At 35.7% G+C, this 20,864-nt stretch overlaps 3 protein-coding genes across 7 annotated transcripts; 1 reads left to right on the top strand and 2 right to left on the bottom strand.

Annotated features, from left to right (window-relative positions):
* The first annotated feature begins 2,711 nt into the window (after positions 1-2,711).
* Positions 2,712-7,406, top strand: cirbpb (cold inducible RNA binding protein b). Of its 5 annotated transcripts, XM_073844143.1 has the most exons (8): positions 2,712-2,802; positions 3,427-3,536; positions 3,877-3,983; positions 4,175-4,292; positions 4,464-4,713; positions 4,819-4,877; positions 7,028-7,110; positions 7,212-7,406. In XM_073844143.1, the coding sequence occupies exons 2-7, from the start codon at positions 3,437-3,439 to the stop codon at positions 7,030-7,032; spliced, it is 639 nt and encodes a 212-aa protein (XP_073700244.1). In that variant the 5' UTR covers positions 2,712-2,802; positions 3,427-3,436; the 3' UTR covers positions 7,033-7,110; positions 7,212-7,406. The 5 variants fall into 5 exon arrangements, with proteins under 5 accessions (XP_073700244.1, XP_073700246.1, XP_073700242.1 ...); XM_073844145.1 differs by lacking the exon at positions 7,212-7,406 and having other exon boundaries at positions 4,464-4,715; positions 4,814-4,877; positions 7,028-7,101; XM_073844141.1 differs by lacking the exons at positions 7,028-7,110; positions 7,212-7,406 and adding an exon at positions 5,210-6,149 and having other exon boundaries at positions 4,175-4,286.
* Positions 7,407-8,566: 1,160 nt separating this feature from the next.
* Positions 8,567-12,149, bottom strand: LOC141338085 (duodenase-1-like; the record flags this gene model as incomplete). Its single annotated transcript, XM_073843648.1, has 5 exons — positions 8,567-8,654; positions 10,491-10,648; positions 10,743-10,961; positions 11,114-11,237; positions 12,004-12,149. Coding segments are annotated over 5 exons (735 nt in total), but the record flags the coding sequence as incomplete, so codon positions are not given.
* A 323-nt stretch (positions 12,150-12,472) lies between these two features.
* On the bottom strand, positions 12,473-20,771 carry LOC141338084 (chymase-like). Its single transcript, XM_073843647.1, is given in 7 exon segments — positions 12,473-12,531; positions 18,693-18,831; positions 18,923-19,144; positions 19,333-19,456; positions 19,601-19,754; positions 19,843-19,948; positions 20,748-20,771. Coding segments are annotated over 7 exon segments (828 nt in total).
* Between the last annotated feature and the right edge of the window lie 93 nt (positions 20,772-20,864).

Below are 20,864 nucleotides of genomic sequence, written 5' to 3'. Positions count from 1 at the left end.
AACTTTGATTATCTTTTTTTGATCCACTTCAAATGCTGACTACTGTATTAAAGCAAAGATCAGAATTAGATTCATAATTTAAACTTCTCAGTATAGGCTAGCTCTAGTACAAACATGCAAATCTTTGCTTTTCACCTTTGTGTGAATCAAGAAACAACTAGCTTTACATGTTTCTCATTCATTTTACTTTTGTTAATGAGTTTACCAGGAATCCAGAGTGTTTTCATGACACAGGCTACCATCAATTGGCCATATTGGCAGAACTTAATGTAAACAAAGCCATTGAACCAAAAAAATGCATGTTTTGCTGATTATTGCTGCTGAAAAAGGTCAATTATTGTCATGTTTTGGGCTGTGCTAATTGGTCTGACCTGGAAAAACATTTGGAGTAGGCTACTATAGACTGACAAAAGTTATAACATCAAAGAGAAGAGGGCAAAAAAAAAAAACTTCTTGAGGAACAAAAGGTGTTTGTGATTGGCCAAACTGGACTAGGATTTCCAGGGCAAGAATCTTGACAACATTAGTGTTTGTTCTTATAATTTCCGGTCAGGTAGGTGAAATATTTGGCGAATATCTTAATTAATACTGCTTGTATGTATCTTTACCACCTATTAACTTTGTCAAAATTATGTGCCATTTTTTTCTGCTTACTAAGTCCTTCACTATATGATTTAGCAGCTTTTTTTGTGGTTTAGACAGCATAAATTAGTAAAACGTATTCAGTAATACATTAATCATGCAATTCATGCTGTTGTTTACATCAGAGTATCACCAATATGACCACACATCTGGGTAACTGATGAAGTGTGGCATAAGATCAAACTCTCAATAATAGTGAAGCTGAATTTCAGGACACAAGCAAATCTGCATTATGATCCTAAAATATGGATTTACAGATTATTTAAAAATAAAGGTTTTGGTCGCTAGAGATTCAAAGGAGGTTATAATTCAATTTAGTATACAAATACACGCAAAAACAAATCTGCATCTGATCCTACACGTTATTTAAAAATATAGCTTTGGTCGCTAGAGATTCAAAGGTTGTTATAATTCAATTTATTATACAAATATACAAAAAAGCCTATCTAATCATGCCCTCAAAAAGTAACATATTTTTATAGTCTATAATAGCATTAAAAAGTAGCATATTCTTCAAAAATAAAGGTTCTTTATTGGTATTGATGGTTCCATGAAGAACCATGAACATCCATGAAATCTTTCAAATGCAGAAAAGGTTTTTATAGTCGAAAAAGGTTGATTCGATTTTTAAAAACTTCTTCAAAATGGTTCTTTTAAGAACTATTCCCTGAAAGGTTCTTTGGGGGGAAAAAGGTTATTCTAATCTATGGCATCACTGTGAAAACACCATTTTGGAACCTTTATTTTTAAGAGTATGGTAGGTTTTAAGAAGTGTTTTTCAAGCAGGGTTGAGGCAAACTCTTAAAAATAAAGATTCTTTATTGGTGCCAATGGTTCTACGAAGTACCACGAACATCCATGGAATCTTTCAAACACATAAAAGGCTCTTTATAGTCAAAAAAGGTTCTTTAGATTTTTAAAATGTTCTTCAAAATGGTTCTTTTAAGAACTGTTCACTGAAAGGTTCTTTGGAGAACAAAAAATGGTTCTTCTAATCTATGGCATTACTGCAAAACACCATTTTGGAACCTTTAGGTTTTAAGAAGTGTTTTTCCAGCATGGTTGAGACAAACTCTTAAAATAAAGATTCTTTATTGGTGTCAATGATTCTACGAAGTACCACGAACATCCATAGAACCTTTCCAATACATAAAAGGTTCTTTATAATAAAAAAAATGGTTCTTTAGATGTTTCAAATGTTCTTCAAATTGTTCTTTTAAAAAATGTATACTGAAAGGTTATTTGGGGATCAAAAAAAAATGGTTCTTCTATGGCATCACTGCAAAAACGCCATTTTGGAACCTTTATTTTTAAGAGTGTGGTAGGTTTTAAAAGTGTTTTTTCCAGCAGGGTTGCGACAAACTCTTAAAAATAAAGGTTCTTTATTGGTGTCAGTGGTTCTACGAAGTACCATGAGGATCTTTCAAACACATAAAAGGCTCTTTATAGTCGAAAAAGTTTCTTTAGATTTTTAAAATGTTCTTCAAAATGGTTCTTTCAAGAACTGTTCACTGAAATGTTCTTTGGGGAACCATAAATGGTTCTTCTACAGCATCAGTGCAAAAACACCCTTTTGGTAACTTTATTTTTTATAATGTGTAGAAAGATAATCAAGTTAATTTATATGTGCTTCTTGCAAACATTTAAGATGATGAAAACGAGTTCAATGATCTTGTCATCCAAGCTCATATTGATATAATCAGTGCAACTTCTACTTGTTTGCATTGATTGGAAATCACCACTTATTATCACACAATGATACATTTTGAAGTAACAGATAAATACTATATTACAAAGTACAGTAAACATACAATAAACATTCTTTTTAAGACATACTTAGTTTAATAAAATACTGTATTAAAAACATTTTGTGCACATTTTTCCTCACGAAATTGTAAGTTTAGATGAAGTTAAGACCTTTACACAAAGGAACTTCAAAAAAGACAAAACCAGAATTCAGTGTAAGCATAATTACCATTCACAGTAACAAAGGTATTGTTTATTCATGTGAAACCTGTGACGCGACGCGATTTGAACACGCCCTCTGTGATCTGCAGTCACGTGGAGCCTTTAAACTGGCGCCATTTTCTCTGCACGGTCTTATTCTGCCGCAGTCGGCATCGCGTGCTGCAACTGTTCTGTGTGTTAGAGAACCCTAAGGTAAGAAATACAGGCTTTCTTCTTATGTTTCTAGTCTAAAATGAAAGGTTTTATTTTTATCTTACGTTATATCTATGTATAGTTTGTAATGCTGGTTAATTAGTTGTATTTATACGGTATTTGATGCACTGGTGTAATTTTTCTTGTTAAAAATAAACATTTTGTAGGCGTTTTGCTTTGTAGAAGCTATTTTACGCGACCCTTCATGAATGTAGCGTCTAAGTAGTTTTGGGTCTGTCGGTTTTTTGCACCTTTCTTTGTTCCTCCTGTGAAGCACAATCGCTCGCCGTGACCTAGTTCCACTGACCTACTTTTCACAAAGCTGTCGTATATAATCCTCAATGATTATTTTCTCGCGAGCGTTAAAACTGTAGATCGATGAAGATCTGAAAGCATAGGATTCAAAGGGGTTTGATCAGATAAAGCATGTCTTTGTGGCAAAATGGCTGCAGCACGCTGTGAGGAAGAGGAGGGGATGGGCAGAAAATGGCGCTTCCTTGTGGCGCACTTTTAAAACACGATGCGTGTAGACCGCGCGATGAATCAATGTGTTTTTAGGTGTTATTTTGTCAGCGCATTGTTTTAGGTGCAAAATGTTAATTTTTTTTTTTTTTTCCCCTTTAGGTGATTCAACATGTCTGACGAGGGAAAGCTGTTCATTGGTGGCCTGAGCTATGATACCACAGAGCAGTCTTTGGAGGAGGCGTTCTCCAAATATGGAACAATTGCAAAAGGTTTGTCTTATTTTTCAATCACTTTTAAATGTTTGTTTACATTTTGTGAGCCTGGACCACAAAACCAGTCATAAGGGTCAAGTCTTTTTGAAGCTGAGGTTTCAAATGTATAAATAAGCTTTCCATTAATGCATGTTTGTTAGGATAATTGGTTATGTGTTAGATTTACAGTATGAAGTTTACAAAATATCTTCATGGAACATGGTCTTTACTTATCCTAATCTTTTTGCTGTGAAAGTTTTGACCCATACAATTATTTCTTGGCTATTGGTACAAATATACATGTGCTTTACATTTGTGTTCTTTATTCATGATTATACATTTGTTCTTTTTGTTTTAGTTGATGTCATAAGGGACCGTGAGACTGACCGTTCAAGAGGCTTTGGCTTTGTTACATTTGAAAATCCAGAGGATGCAAAGGATGCCATGGCTGCAATGAATGGAAAGGTGAGGTTGGAACCTTTAGAAACTGAAAAAAATGAACTAGCTTGTTTCTAGGTCTGAAAAACTGATGATTTTCTTGTCTAGATGTGTACAAATTGGTATGTTTTAATAGTAAACTGCAAGAAGTTCAATCAAACTGGGTGGAGGTCTGAAGTGAGTTGTTAACCATAACCTTTTTTTCTTTTTTGTTGCAGTCTGTTGATGGCCGAATGATTCGTGTTGATGAAGCTGGCAAATCTGGCAGACGGTCTGGTGGCTTCAGAGGAGGTTCTGGAGGTGGCAGAGGGTTCTTCAGGGGCGGCAGAGGTAGAGGTTGGTGCTTCTGAGTTGGGGAATGCACTTGCACTAACACATTGTTGCTTCTGCATTTGAAGTAGTCATGTAATCATGACAAAGCAGGTGGCTCACCTAAATGAGTTTATCTTGCATTGGTCAGCTGTTTTATGTATCGACTAATTGTTTAAATTGTATTTTGTTAAACAGGCGGTGGTGGATACGGTGGAGACAGAAGCTACGGTGGTGATAGAAGTTTTGGTGGCGATAGGGGATATGGCGGCGGTGACCGATCCTACAGCGGTGGCGATAGAGGTTATGGTGGTGGAGATAGAGGATATGGTGGTGGAGAGAGAAGCTATGGTGGAGGTGACAGATCATACAGCGGCGGTGGAGGCGGATACTCCAACAGGAGTGGCGGATACTCCGGTGGCGGCGGCGGTGGATACAGGGATAACAGGTGAGGGATCTTTTACGATTGGAGTGCTTGTGCATAAAGAACAAATTTATACAACATACTTTCCCGAACACTTGGAAATATGGCAAATACTACTTTTGGTTTTAGGAACCAGGGTGGATATGACCGTTCTGGTGGATCCTACAGAGACAACTACGACAGCTACGGTATGTATTGATTGATCAGACATACTAATTTTATTAGACAACTGCACCAATAGATCTCAGCCCACTAGAGTAATGTGTAGACCTAAGCAGAAAGACAAAACTGCCATCTTTGAACTTGAGCTCAGTCAACTTGGTTGCCTTTATCTTGGAATTTCTGACCACAATCCCAAAAGTCATGTTACATTGTAAGTCGGTTTTTGTGCACTTGATCAGAATAGTCAGTAAGACCTTGTTCGAAAAGAATCATCATGTCTTGGTGTCAGTTCACTGTTTGGAAAGGATGTTCACAATGCTCCAGTGCCTTTACACTTCTGCCTACTTCTTGTCCTCAGCTTCACACGAGTAAAAAAAATCCTGATTGCAAGATCCATCCCTACGCTGGCTGTATATAAAAAGATGCGCTCTTCGAAGACTTTTTTATTTTTTACTTTTTTCTTTACGTTTTGTGTTCTGGTTCCAATGTTCTATTAAAAACAGACTCCTTTTTTACGTGTCAAGTATCCACAGGATGTTCCTCTCATTGAGGAGTGGCCTAATATTCATGAGCATTCACTTACTGTAAGAGTTTCAAGCCCTGTATCTGCCATTTTTACCTTGCGATTGTGTTATAGATTCTCTCAGAGGTTTGAAATTGTCCATTGTTTTTCTTTTTAGTGTGTGTTTAAGAAACTGTCTCTGAAACCATGCGTGAAAATTGACCTGTCCAACACAGCCTGATAGCTTCTAAAACCAATTTCCTCCAAGATCTTTGGACCAATTTCTTACGATCGGCTCACTGAAAGTGCTTAGGGGGGCTTTTGCATTGAACCAATTTTAAAATGGCACCTAAAAATATTCTAATCTGATCCTCCAATAGAAGCTTGATAAGCTGTGATGTGTTCTTTATTGCTCCTTGCCACCTCCATTTTGTGATGCATTCCTTTAGTGAAGCAAGGCAGGCATGTTGCATTGGAGTTGTCTCCGGCAAACCTCCTTGATGTTGCTAAAGATTTGTAAATATTCATTATCCAAAGAGTAAACCACTTCAATGGGCCATTCCTCCTCAAGTTAGGATCCATGGCCCAAGGTACTTTACTCTTTGCGCAGTCTAAATTTATTTTTTAAAGTATGCTCTACTGTGGACTGAACTTATCCTCTTAAATGTCAAGATTTTGTTCCTCCTTGGAAAGAAATGTGCTGTTCTGTATATCAACACCTCCGAATCCTTATTTCTTTTTGTATTAATCTGGCTTCATGAAGCCCATTAAAAAAAAAAAAAAAATGGTTGAAAAATGCTCTTTCTTTGCCTTCGATATTAAAAAGCTCAATACAAGTCAGATGAATGTCTTGAAGTGGTTAGCTGAGGATATTCTTCATTAGGCCAATAAAATGTAGTATTAGCTAAGCAAACAAACCTAAAGATGAAACGTTGCTGTTCTGGTACAGCAAGCAATGGCTCTGTATAATGCTTCATTGGATCCAAGAGTTCTCTGCTAGCAATTACGGAAATCGACAATGTCCTTGGAGAATGAAGTGTTGTGCCTTCCGACTCAAGAATCCTGAGATGAAAGCTGCTCTCTTGACTAGGTCATTTGTGGAGATAGGCCTGTAATGTGAGGTAAAACCTTTTGCTCTCCTGTACGCATCCTACAACAGTTCTCATTGTCCATGTTTTCTTCGAATGTTGCCTCGACCAGTGATTTTTACATCTCCAGAATCTGTTCAATCCTGTTCCGCAACCTAAAAATCACTTCCTGTTCCCCCATTAAGAAGCTGCATGACGACATTTTTATAGTGCGCTCTTTGGTGGAAAGTAGCTCATGTGGCCTTCGAGAAGAGATTTTAAGCCCCTGTTCTGATTGCTAATTAGCGTCTGCACCCACTTTTTTTTTTTTTTTTTTTTTGTCAGTTGTAAGTCACTCATGTCAAAAGATTTGAACTTTTAGAGACCTGTAGCCTTTGCGTCACCTCATCGTCTTGAGCGATTCACTATGGAGAAACAAAAAACAAGTTTGGCCCTTTGTTTTTAAACATTCTCAATTTTGTACTAGTTCTCGCACTTTAGTCTAGATGTGTTTATGTAGCATCTTATTTTGTAAGATCTTTCAAATGCATGATTTGTTTGATTTGTCTTCATCTTCTGTATAGTAAATTCCCCTTTTATTTTTCAGACTGATTCCCTTGGATGTGACTTTTTGGAAACTATAGGAACAAGCTAACCTTTGATGAAACTACATTTTCATGATAAAGAGAGGTATGTAAACGCCATGTTTGAGACATTAACACTAATTGGTTTGTTTCAGATACTTTTTCTCTTTCCTTAAGACCTTTTTTGGTTACTTTTTGCTTTTTCAGAGATCATGGAGATCCCTGCTGTGCAGATGAACCCATCTCTCCCAAAAGAAAGCAGAGAAAATGTTTTTGCAAAAGACAAATGATCAACCTTGCATCTAGATTGAAGTCCGATGATCAGTGTTTCTGTAGAAAGGGTGTTCACTTTTAAAATATTGTGTGAATGGCAAATCAATTCAATAAATTTTTTTCAATCTATTTTGTTGATTACTTGGCATTTTATAGCAAGGTTTTTTTGTGGTAGTGTTGCTTTACACTTACCACAAGATGGCAGTGGTGGCCAGCTACTGCTCAAAGGCCACAGAAAATAAAGGCAAGAGTAACTGGGCAAGAGTTGACTTAACTTTGAAAATTTACTTAACCATTTATTTTACTGATCTGTTCTTTGATCAGATGAAGTTGGATGTTTTAAAGGATATTTGGCTTCACAAAGAGAAAGGGCCATGTCGTCTTAAAGTTTTTATTGTAATGTGATAATGTGAAGCATTGTGGTATAGCGGTCTGAGCATTGAAATATAAGCAAAGATTGTTCAATAAACTCTTGATACAGATTTGGCTAGTAGAATAAATGCAGCAAAATGCTAGTTTTAAGTATTAGACGAGACTTGGTGTTTATCAGGTTTTGGGTACCAGACAAAACACTGCTGATGGGTTTTGGTATTCGGGGTGTGTTGGATCTAATATTCCTGGTGTGGAGACTTGATCTAACATTTCTGGTGTTTCATGTGACATCGTCTAATGAATCCATGGAAGGTAGTGGGAAATATGAGTGTACACTGTGAGGTTGTCTGCATTTTTCTTGTCTTTCAAAATTGACAATTCCCTGTGCGACACCTCCACAAACAAGTGGACCCCCTGAGTATCTCTGTGGATTAAATCATTTGATTAGTAGTATATCAGATTGCACTGACACTGATGCACGATTGATACTTTGTGTGTGGTGTAACATGAAATACCTCTGCTGGTCCAGTTGATTCCTCAGTGCACAGAGTATCAGCCATTCCACAGTTTTCAGAGTCTATCAGAGCCACGTTTGCTTCTTTGAGCACATTTGCTGGAGATTCTGATCCCCAACCCATGACCATGTAGTCCTTTAAGATTTCTTCACTCTCAGTTTTTGGTAAAGTAATAGTACTCACAATTTTGTTCAAAGTTGCTGGGGTTTTGAGCTAAAAGAGAAGATGCAATGTTCTTGCTTGAATTGGGTAACATTTCTTTAAATGTTTGTTTTTCCTCAATTTTAAAGGCAATGCATTTCCTTTCATGAAAAGCTGTTTTTTTTTTTTTTTTAAGTGTGATGGTATTGAAATTGTTCAGTTATATCACCTTTAGAAGCATGATGTCATGACCTGTCATTTTCATATTGAATTCTGGATCTGGAATGGGATCTGCCTCGACACAGGTAAAATGTTGGTGTCATTGACCCCCAAATAGACCATTAGATGACTAAAAATGACAGAAAGATGAAAACTTAAACTGAACATACTATATGCATGGAGCCGCCTTTAAAATTTACACGTAAAAATAAGCCAGTGCATGTTGTAAGTAGACACTCTCCTGCCTCTTTTTTCAGAAACTGAGAAAATAATTGCAATGACAGTAAATAATGATAGCTGCCATTACCATTTAACAAATATAATTTTAAATGCCAAGCCTGGCAATCCTAGGGGAGTACCTAGACACCTACATTTATGCTGACATTAAACACTATTGTAACTTTTGTTACTGTATTGTAACTTGATTAGGGAGACACACAAAATTTGCAGTGTTTGGGGGGCACCCCAGGGTTAAGAAACACTGGTTTAGGCTAAAGCTAGCTACCTAGCAATGCTATCTTGTAAACAACATAATATTCTTGATATTTGATAACTTACCTTCATAGTCATGAACACATCTTTTAACTTAATATTTTAAAGCCTTTAAAGCATTTCTCAGCTGCTATCAGTTGTGCTGGGAAATTCATTTTAAAGATTCACTTTAGATTAATGAAGATGAAATAAATTGTCAAAAATGTGTCTCCTGGCAGAAAACAAATACTTTTCAGATGTAAATGACACAATTACCATTATAACCAGTAGATGGCAGAAGATAACCGCTAATTAGCTCAGTTGCCGTTTCAAATCCGATTTTTTTTTTTTTTTGTCTTTCTTTTGGATTTATTTTTAAATGATTTTAAGAAATTGAATGAATGAGCTAAAATGATGACACTATTACTGCAAAATCTGAGTAGTTTCCATAACTGCGTTTGCATAACTGATTCTATTTTCCTGCTTGTTACCGTTTTGTCAGTTTGTATAGCCTTTTTGGAAAAATGATAAATTTGGCAATTAAACCTAACTTTATTTACAGTGGGCAGCTGTCATCACATAATCCTCTTTTACCAAAAAAACACTGCATGCTACATTTGATACTTTATCACAAATGTAAACCATGTTTGGAATGGAGACTTTACCACCAGCAATGCCATCATGCATGGAGAAACCTTATAAAGGATTAAGTTATATGAAATCATTTAACAGCGTATTCTGAGCATAAGTCTGAGGCATTGAATCATGCAAATTTTGGCTTATAGAAGACATGCAATCTCCTATTATTCTTTTATATCTTTACTTTGTCTTGTGCTTTCTGTTCTTTGCTGGCTTCCTCAGTCAACCTTTTTGGCTGATAGAAGATTTAATACAGTTTCAGGTTCTAGATCAGTGGTGGCAAATTCCAGTACTGGAAAGCTGCACATGCAGATTTGAGCTCGAACCCCAATAAAAACCTGCCTGTAGCTTTCATACTGCGTGTCCCAAATGGATATCGCCCTCCGAAGGGCACTTTGGAGTGAAAACAATCATGGCCGCCATATTGTAGTGTCATTCCAAACCAAAGTGCTCATAACAGAATGAAGGATTTCGAAGGGTACAACTGATGGACTCCTTTGTGCAGATCCTTTGCATGATGATGATGATGCAGAAGGGCACTTGGTCACCCCTTCCAAGTTCTCACTCTGGAGGGTAAACCCTTTAAAGGGATTTGGGCATATATGAGCACTTTCAAATGGAACGCAGTGATAGTACCCCTTCAGACCTTGATTAGCTTGTTTAGGTGTGTTTGATGACGGCTGGATCAAAACTCTGAGCCGCAGGGCTGAGGCTCTCCAGGACAGATGTTTGCCACCCCTGTTCTCGACCAAATTAAGTTAAAATACACTGATTTGGGGTACCAGATAAGGTAGGTTTTGGGGTCCATTGTCCATGGGTTGGATCTAATGTTCCTGGTGAGGAGACTTGTTCTGACATTTTTGGCATGTCAGGTGACATAGTCTGATGAATCCATTGAAGGTAGTGGGAAATATGAGTGTACACTGTGAGGTGGTCTGCATTTGCCTTGTTTTTGGAAAATGACACAATTCCCTGTGCAACACCTCCACAAACAAGTGGACCCCCAGAGTCTCTCTGTGGATTATTTCATTTGATTATTAGTATATTGCAATGCAATGACACTAATACACTTTAGATAAGAATTTAAAAGTGGTGCGTCTTGAAATACCTGTGCTGGTCCAGATAATCCCTCAGTGCACAGAGTATCAGCCGTGCCACAGTTTATCAGAGTCACACATGCTTCTTTGAGCACATTTGATGGAGACTCGTGATGGTTTTTCTTCCAGCCCCAACCCATGACCATGCAGTCCTTTAAGATTTCTTCACTCTCAGTTTTTGGCAAAGTAATAGTACTCACAATTTTGTTCAAAGTTGCTGGGGTTTTGAGCTAAAAGAGAAGACGCAATGTTATTGCTTTAATTGGTAACACATTTCTTTTTCTTTTCTTTTTTTTCTGAATTTGAAAGGTAATACGTTTCCTTATGCAAGGCCACTTTTTAAGGTGTGATGGTACTAAAAGTGTTGTGTTTTATTTATTACCTTTAGAAGCATGCTGTTATGACCTGTTGTTTTCATATTGAATTCTGGATGTGGAATGGGATCTACTTCTATACCGTTAGGTAAAAGGTTGATGTCACTGACCCCCAAATAGACCATAAGATGACTACAAATGACAATATACACATACACACACATTATAAATGCCAGATTTAAGTTATTTATATATATATTTACAAAACAAATGTTATTACTGCTTCTATGCATGTCAAAAGTCACCCAATGTCACCCAAAAACATTTTATATTCAATAATATTATCAATAAAAGTGCACTGATACAAATGAGAATAACAACCTGAACTGAATCAAGCTGAATAATGACTATTGTTTTCTGTATAGCTGATTTAGAGCTGGATCACATCTTGTTGACACTTACTGAACTCAACTGAATCAACATTGAAGTGACTTAAAGAGGTCATCGGGTGCAAAACTAACTTTTACATGTTGTTTGAACATTTTTTTAATCTTTAAACGAAATATACCCTTTTTAAAATCATTCTCAAATCATTAAATTCATTCTCAGCTTCTTGTCATTGTGACGAAACACATTTGACTGACATTAGCGTCTTACGTTAGACCCGGCCTCACCGAGCTGAAAAAGTCCGAATACGATTGCCATTGTGTGACTCAGGTGCATAGGAAGACTCTAATTGAGCGACTGAGGTGTTCTGCTGTTAGATGTAATGTACATAGCAGTAGTCATTTACTACCGACATCTGAGCCGCTGAAGACGCAGAGGTTTAATGTTACTTTCATTTTTAAATGGAAAGCGCCAATCCCGATCTACATATGCATCTATCTTCGTTTGTCAGATTGTATAAAAATTTTTGAAAAGTTTTGGTAAAATTACAAAATTGGGAAATTTAACCTGCCTTTTTTTACAGTGGGCGGCTGTCATCACAAAATCCTCTCTTACCAAAAAACCACTACATGCTACTTTTGATACCTTGTCACGAATGTAGACCATGTAGGGTCGAATGTGTGGAACGGAGACTTTACCACCAACGATGCCATCATATGTGGAGAAACATAAAAAAAGAAATTAGTTCTATGAAACCATTCAGTAGCATATTCTGAGCATTACTGTTTCCTTATTCAACTTTTTGGCTGATAGAAAATGTAATACAGTTTTGGGTTTTTAAATCAAATGAAGTTAAAATGCACTGATTTTGTTTACCAGTCAAGACTTGCTGTTTATGATGTTTTAGGGTCCAGCGTCTAGGGGTTGGAGCTAATGTTCCTGGCCTGGAGACTGGATCTGACATTTTTTGGGTTTCAAATGAAATCATGGTGTCATCAATCCACGAAAGGTAGTGGGAGTTCTTTGAGATTTCTTTATTCTCAGTGTTTGGTAAAGTGATAGTACTCACAATTTTGTTCAAAGTTGCTGGGGTTTTGAGCTAAAAGAGAAGATGAAAAGTTCTTGCTTGAATTATTAGCTATTATATTCTTAAATTTTAAAGTTGAGCAAAAGTAAGTTCTGCAAAAGTCAAACATTTCCTATCATGAAAAGCGTTTTTTAGTGTAATGTTGATGAAATTGTTACATTTTGTATGACCTTCAGAAACATGATGTCATGGCCTCTTCTCTTCAAAGTGAATTCTAGATGTGGAATGGGATCTACCTCTATACCGTCAGGTAAAATGTTGGTGCCATCAACCCCCAAATAGACCATAAGATGACTAATTAAAACAAAAATATTAATTAATATAGTTATCATAAAGGCTCGATTCACAAAATGATATGTGTATATTTACAATCCAAATATATGAATATCACTTTGGATGTTAAAAGTCACCATTGTAAAAAACATTTAATGTTCAGTAATATTATCAATAAAACTGCACTGATACCAACAGAAGAAAACAAAGACCTGAACTAAATTAAGCTGAATAATGACTCGTTTTCTGTAGCTTCTTTATAGCTGAATCGCATCTTGTAACATCGACACTCACTGAACGCTATTGAATCAACACTGAAGTGACTTAAGCTTAATAACAACATTGCAGCCTTCTGTAGAACTGCTTATAGCTGAATTTAACTTGTTTCAAAATAGATTAAATTTGGGGTGTATTCACACCAGGCAATTCTGCTGGTTCATCCATTCAACCGTATATCAGAGTTCGTTTGTAAGCAGACTGAGACCACCTCTTCAGCTGGGTCTCTCAGTACGGTTGTTTGCTGTATTCACACCTTCACAAAAGATCCACATCAAGGGGGAAAACGAACTTGAGTTTGATTCAATCGAACCAAAGGAAGGTGTGAATAGGGGAGAGCGGGGCACAGCCTAACACCTTTTGAATTTCGTGGTTTATGTAAATCCACGTGGGGTTCAGAGTACAATGTTTATCCACATTATTTTCACACACGTCTAGTACAAATATACGCTTTGTTTCATATTTACAGTGTATACGTTTTTCGTTATTTACCTCAAAAGAAAGGAAGTGAAATGTGACAACATGCCCCGTGGGGTACCATCTGAGGGGCACGTTGTAACATAACCATATGACAGCTTAAGTTATCTGATCGAATGAAAAATTAAATACACAACAAACTAAAATATTTTGCCAATAAAATACATGCATTAACTTTTTCAAATAAAGTAATTGACTTTTTTTTTTTTTTTTTTTTTATATCTAATTTGAGTTTGACAATGAACACATCGCAACCATGCTTGAAACGGCCCTGACACAACACAACTATACAGTAGTTCAAAACATTGTGGACACATATATGAAACACATTTAGACATTCAGAAAACACCCACACACATCTCTCATAGAAGACACACAAACGAGCCAAAATACATTTATTGAAATAATAATTCCTGAACATTAAACATCAATTGTCAGTCTTTATTCACCGGTTTCTGGTGGTTTCTTATTAAAATTCATCAAAGTACATAGTGTAAATTGCATCGCTAATGTCATAGAATAGCATAGTTTAATAACAGCGGGGCATATTGTAACACAGTGTTAATGTTCCCCATCTGCGCGACTGGAGTTTAAATCCGGTTAGTGTCTTCTGTTGGTTTGCGAAACATTAATATGCTATCTAAACTGATAAACAAATTGGAGATTAAAATAATAGCAGATTTGACTCATTTTAAATGAATACTTAATACTGGAATGGAAAATTTACTTCAGCCTATGGTAAAATAAATATTCAGCGATATCTTCAAAAGGCTTTTGAATTTTGGCGCACTTTTTTTCTCTGCATAGTGTTGCTATGGCAACTAGTAGATATGTAAATTTGGTTATGCTAGCATGTGTGGAAATATTAAAACCACGTGTGTTACAACTAACCCCGCATTAGTTTGTGCCCTGCGTTCCCCTACACCCAACACACCCTTACTCGGTGCTTAATTTGTAAATGAATAATTGCCGGATCCAAAACAGTTCAAATGCGGCAGTTAAAAGGCGCTCTGAATTAAATAATTACCTAATTTAAAACAGATGTAAGGCGCTGCAATTCATGAAAAGGAAACCGAGATGACAGAACGCTATCCCGTAAGCCTGCAAAAAAATTGCCAGCTGTTAATTTACGGCAATATTTTAACAGTATAATCCTGTTATATTCAAAATTGTGCAGTGCATTACTGTTTTTTCACGGTTGGTTAAATGACAGACACAATTTAACAGTATTTTACTGTATTTATTGCACGAAGGAAAGAAAACCGTTTTTAACAGTGTTTTTGAAACAGAAAACGGCAGCGAGCACATGTGGATGTTCATTCGTCTTTATGTGACAATTATATTGAGCAAAAACATCGAGTTAAATAAATCATAAAAATTGCAGCAACAATTTCACAATACGCAGTATATAAACGTGTTGGCTCCAGTGTCTGTCCACAGACTTGTCCAAAATCAACATTTTGAAATGCATTTATATATTAATTTCTCTTCACATTCTCATTATGCAAACTTTTACCCACACTAATTCTGAATGTACGCTTTTGTTTTTTTCAGGCGGATCACTGGTATAAATTCTGAAAAGGGCACCAAGGGTGGACAAGTCCTATCAAAGCAGATGGGCAAGGTCGCCTACAGTTTTGGATCAGTAAGATTTTTTTATCCTTTTTAGAGGTGACTTTTCTACTCATCAAGGCTGCATTTATTTGATAAAAAATACTGAAAAAACTACTATTGTGAAAATAGTGGTTTTCTATTTTAATATGCTTTAAAATATAATTTATTCCTGTGATGCAAAGCTAAATTTTCAGTGTCATTACTCCAATCTTCAGTGTCACATGCTTCTTCAGAAATCATATTAATATGCTGATTTAATATCGGTGTTGGAAACAGCTGTGCTGCTTAATTATTTATTTATTTATTTATTTTTTTTAACCTGTAATATGTTACTTTGATAAATAATACGTTAAAAATAACATAATTTATTCAAAATGGAAAACGTTAGTAACAATAAACACCTCTTTCAAAGTTTGGGGTCAGTATTTTTTTTCTTTCTTTCTCTCTTTGAAAAAATAATACTTTTATTAAGCAAGGATGTAGTAAATAAATAACAAGTAATAGTAAAGACTTATATTTTTAGAAAAGATTTCTATTTTGAATAAATGCTGTTCTTTTTAACATTTTATTGAACAAAGAATCTGGAAAAAAGTAGCACATGTTTCAAAAACAATATTAAGCTGCACAACTGATTCCAATTGATAATAAAAGTAATAAATCAGTATGTTAGAATGATTTCTGAAGGATAATGTGACACTGAAAACTGGAGTAATAGCTGATGAAAATTCAGCTTTGCATCAGAGACATAAATAATATTTTAAAGTATATGAAGTAATGTTGCTTTGAATTGCAATAATATTTTGTAATATTATTTTTCTCTATTTTTGATCAAATAAATGGAACTTTAATGAGCATAAGATACTTTTTTAAAAACATTAAAAATCTTACTGATCCCAAACATTTGAGTAGAAGTTTAAATGTTTTGTTTATATAGTTATAAAACTAAAGTTTATTCTTTAGTATAAGTTTATTTTAGTAATTCCACTTGCTTTGCTAAAGCCACTAATTTTCATGTTTTGTAATTAAAGTGGCTTTAGTTTTTCAAGTTTTTCAAAGGTGTAATAAAGCACGTTTTGAAGTTACACTGCATTGTGTTAAATTTTTAATGTTTCAAAGTTATATTTGTAAATTGTATTTAAACATGCTTTTATAGCAAGACTTAAAGGGTACTTCATAAAATAAAAGAAATATCTAGAAAAATTCCTTTTCTTCTTAGCTGTCCATTTCTCAATATAATAGCATATTTGTAGTTTACAGTAAAAAAGGTGCAACTAAACATTAATTAACTTGCTTTTTGACAACAATTTACTCTTAATGTAGAAAAATAATAGCTTCATGCTGTATTTCCAAAAACAGTAACATACTGTAAATTTCAACAACAGCAAGACACTGTTAATTTAACAGTAACCGTGCTGCCAGTTACTTACTGTTTTTTAACGGGAAAATTTTTAACAGTACGGAATTATGTCCAATTATGTCTGTGTGACCAAAAATAATCGAGTATTTCATGTTTCAGCTATTCGATCCGCACACACATATTCTAGCAATTCAAACTTGTCAGTACATTATTAAAATAAAATACAGTCAAACATTTAAAATGTTACTGTGGTCAATTTAAATAGTCCGTAGCCTAGTATAATCGGTCCACTCTGCTGTTATGCCAAGCACATTTTTGCTGAAGAGGATATTTTTACCCCATCGATTTACGAACGTGAAGTAGCCTACAAAGCCTAGTCTACATTATAAATAATAGTTTATCATTCAAATACATTGCGAATATGGAAACACTTGGATTTATGCCGAATTACAGGTACGTGAGCCCAATGCCTGGTATTTTTAGTTTTGCTTTGTTTTGGTTTAGCTTTATACCACATAAAATACGTAATATTTTGTTTAATTCTTGTTCTGTTCTGAATACCATTACATTTAAATTATTATTTTTTTTTTTTTTTGGAGTCAGGGTAACTAACTTTTAGCTATTTTTATAGTGCTTATATTGTTTATATTATTTCACTTGATGTGGTATTAAGCTGCGTTTCAGGCAGTTTTTTATATATTATATTATATTATATTATTAATTTGATTGCAACTTTATATTGTCCTGTAGTAAAAAAAATTCTACCGTGTACCACTTGTATAAACACCGCATCCGTAGGGGCTGTTATTGTTGTTTCGCAAGCTATGTGACGCCGCGTTAATGTGCTGAGTTCCAGGCCACCCGTTACTCGTGTTTTTCCAACCAGTGAAAGTGCACTGGCATGGCAGTCAAACCCATGACTTCCCACTCGTGAACTCGTACTAGATCGATGTATTCCTAGTTTTAAATTCTAACGTGACATAGCCCGCAAAACTACAATGTTAGCCCCTACGGGTGCGGTGTTTCTGCAAGTGGTATACGGTGGAAAAATACACTTTAGGACAATATAAAGTTGCAATCAAATTAATAATAATATAATAATAATAAATGCGCTCAGGCACTTTGGCGTGACTTCCCTGGAACGCTACAAAGTCGTGAGTTGATCGTGCTTTTACGTCGTGATTTATTGGCTCAAAAACCTACCTGGAACGCAGCATTATTTCTGGTATTACACTCTCTCTTTAAACATTTCGCTGCTCACTAAATATGTTTTGCCAGCAGCAACGCAAAAATACAAAATCAGGTTTTCCGGAACAGGATCTGGTAGGATCCAACTTAAATTAAGCGCTGCCCTCGCTGTGTTATTAAACTGAACTGAACCAAAGGTACTGACTTGAACAGAATGATGACACTATATTGCTGTAAAATTTGCTTTGTCTTTTCTCTTTTCCTGTTTATTACTGTAAAGCTGCTTTGTCAGTTTGTATACGCTTTTTGGTAAAATTATTTATTTAACCTACCTTTTTTTACAGTGCACTGTAAAAAGTTTTCACCAGTTTCAACTTAAAAACTTAAGTTTAGCAGCTGCCTTAAGATTTTAAGTTAAGTCAACTTAAGTCATTTAAACTCACAAGTTATATCAACTCATTTTTATTGTAATAAGTTATAATGACTTGTAGTTTTAAGCTGATTTAACTTAAAAACTTAAGGCAGCTGCTGAACTTAAAAACCTAAGTTGAATCTGGTGAAAACTTTTTACAGTGTGGGCGGCTGTCATCACAAAATCCTCTCTTACCAAAAAACCACTACATGCTACTTTTGATACCTTGTCACGAACGTATACCATGTAGGGTTTATGTAAGACTTTATCACCAACGATGCCATCATGCATGAAGAAACATAAAAAAGAAATTAGTTCTATGAAACCATTCAACGTTATGAGTATAACTTTGTTTCCCGCTTTCTGCTCTACTCTGGCTTCCTTATTCAACTTTTTGGCTGATAGAAGATTTAATACAGTTTTGGGTTTTTAGACCAAATGAAGTTAAAATGCACTGATTTTGTTTACCAGTCAAGACTTGCTGTTTATGATGTTTTGGGGTCCAACATCTAGGGGTTAGAGCTAATGTTCCTGGCCCGGAGACTTGATCTGACATTTCTGGGATGTTCAATTTACCCATGGTGTGCTCAATCCATGAACGATAGTGGGAAATATGAGTGTACACTAAGAGGTAGTCTCCATTTTTCTTGTTTTTGCAAAATGACACAATTCCCTGTGCAACACCTCCACAAACAAGTGGACCCCCATCGTCTCCCTGTGAATTATATCATTTGATTATTAATATATCAAAATGCACTGATACTGGTACAAAAATAAGAATTTGTTAGTGGTGCCACCTGAAATACCTTTGCTGGTCCAGTTGATCCCTCAGTGCACAGAGTATCAGCCGTGCCACAGTTTTCAGAGTCTATCAGAGTCACACATGCTTCTTTGAGCACATTTGATGGAGACTCGTGATGGTAATCCTGCCAGCCCATGACCATGCAGTTCTTTGAGATTTCTTCACTCTCAGTTTTTGGAAAAGTGATGGTGCTCACAAATTCGTTCAAAGTTGCTTGGGTTTTGAGCTGAAAGAGAAGATGCAGAGTTTTAGCTTAAAGTACTAGCCCCTATATTTCTTGCAGCTAGTTTTTTTTTCTTCAGAATTTTAAAGTTAAGCAAAAGTAGATTGCGTAAATGTTAAACATTTTCTATAATGAAAAGATGTTTTTAGTGTAATATTGATTAAATTATTTAGTCTTATATATTACCATACCATTAGAAGCATGATGTCATGGCCTGTTCTCTTCATACTGAATCCTGGATGTGAAGTGGGATCTACCTCTATACCGTCAGGTAAGCTGTTGGTATCACTGACCCCCAAATGGACCATTAGATGCCTAAACATGACCAAACAAAAAATAAATATAGCTATCATACATGCCAAATTCACAAAATGATAAGTGTATATTTACAAAACAAATATATGACTGCCACTTTGAATGTTAAAAGTCATCATTGTAAAATATGATAATGTAACCTACCTTTGTTTACAGTGGGCAGCAGTCATCACATAATCCTCGCTTACCAAAAAAACGCCACATGTTGCTTTTGTTATTTTATCACGAATGTAGACGTTTTAGGGTCGACTGTGTGGAACGGACACTTCACCACCAACTATGCCGTTTATGAAGAAACCTAAAAAAGGGCTTAGTTATGTGAAACTATTTGACAGCATATTCTGACAAGCAATCTATTGTAATTAAAGTAGATTGGACGTGAATACCTGGGGCACAGGAACGCAGCAATAGCAGGCACGGGATATGCCAAAGGATGCTCATTTCAGATACCTCAGTTACACTTAATGAGCATCACAGAAATGTTGGGTTTGGCTTTTATATAGAGATTCAAAAGACCCACACCCGGAAGATAACGACAGAAGCTGTAGCTTGCTCTGCATCCAGATCAGTTTTACTGATCTAACAACATTTAAATTAGAGACTGTTAAAGGATGATCATTAGCTTTAGCTTTTACAACTCGCACCTTGGTGTAATATCGGAGAGTGCACACTATAGAGCAGAGGTTCTCAACTCTGGCCCTCGAGGTCCACTTTCCTGCAGAGTTTACCTCCAACCTTGATCAAACTCACCTGCCTGTAACTTTTCCAGTAATGATGAAGAGCTTGATTAGCTTGTTCAGCTGTGTTTGATAAGGGTTGGAGCTAAACTCCGCAGGAAAATGGACCTCGAGGGCCAGAGTTGAGAACCCATGCTATAGAGACTGAAAATCTTCAGAGTACACTGAAACTCTTGAGTGTGCATGCATTTTTTAAGCACTGAATGTTCTCTGTGTTTCGTTGTTGCTCAAGACATTTCATGATTATTCAAGTGTCCCTGGTTGCAGAGTCTCTGACATTTAATCTCTTTATACAACTTTTCACAGTTGTTAGAATCCTTGCTGAGGTGGAGATTACAAGTGTTAGATGTAAATAGCTCCTCTTTTAAAGATGGTTGATTTCTCTCAGATTTCCCACTTGTTAAGTCAAAAAATATTTCTGTAGCATCTTATTTTTAAAAGTAGAGGAGCAAGCTATTCTTTGATGAGTTGACTTTCTGATAAGAGCAATCTGATGTCTAGATTTAAAAGATTAGTTCACTTCCAGAACAAAAATGTGCATATCATTTACTCACCCCTTTGTCTTCCAAGATGTGCATGTTTCTCGAGGAAAGCATTTCTGGAATTATCTACATATAGTGGACTTTAAACGGTGAACTTCCAAAATGCAGTTTTCAAAGGGCTCTAAACAA

Source organism: Garra rufa, chromosome 7 (genome assembly GCF_049309525.1).
Source record: "Garra rufa chromosome 7, GarRuf1.0, whole genome shotgun sequence".
NCBI lineage: Eukaryota > Metazoa > Chordata > Actinopteri > Cypriniformes > Cyprinidae > Garra > Garra rufa.
This window is presented reverse-complemented; position numbering and strand designations above follow the sequence as displayed.

Excerpts from the sequence above, each read along its gene's own strand:
- cirbpb (XM_073844140.1), top strand. The coding sequence starts at position 3,437 with ATGTCTGACGAGGGAAAGCTGTTCATTGGTGGCCTGAGCTATGATACC. Across the intron at positions 3,537-3,876 it reads ATATGGAACAATTGCAAAAG|TTGATGTCATAAGGGACCGT; the intron begins GTTTGTCTTATT and ends TTTTTGTTTTAG. Across the intron at positions 4,293-4,463 it reads CAGGGGCGGCAGAGGTAGAG|GCGGTGGTGGATACGGTGGA; the intron begins GTTGGTGCTTCT and ends TTTGTTAAACAG.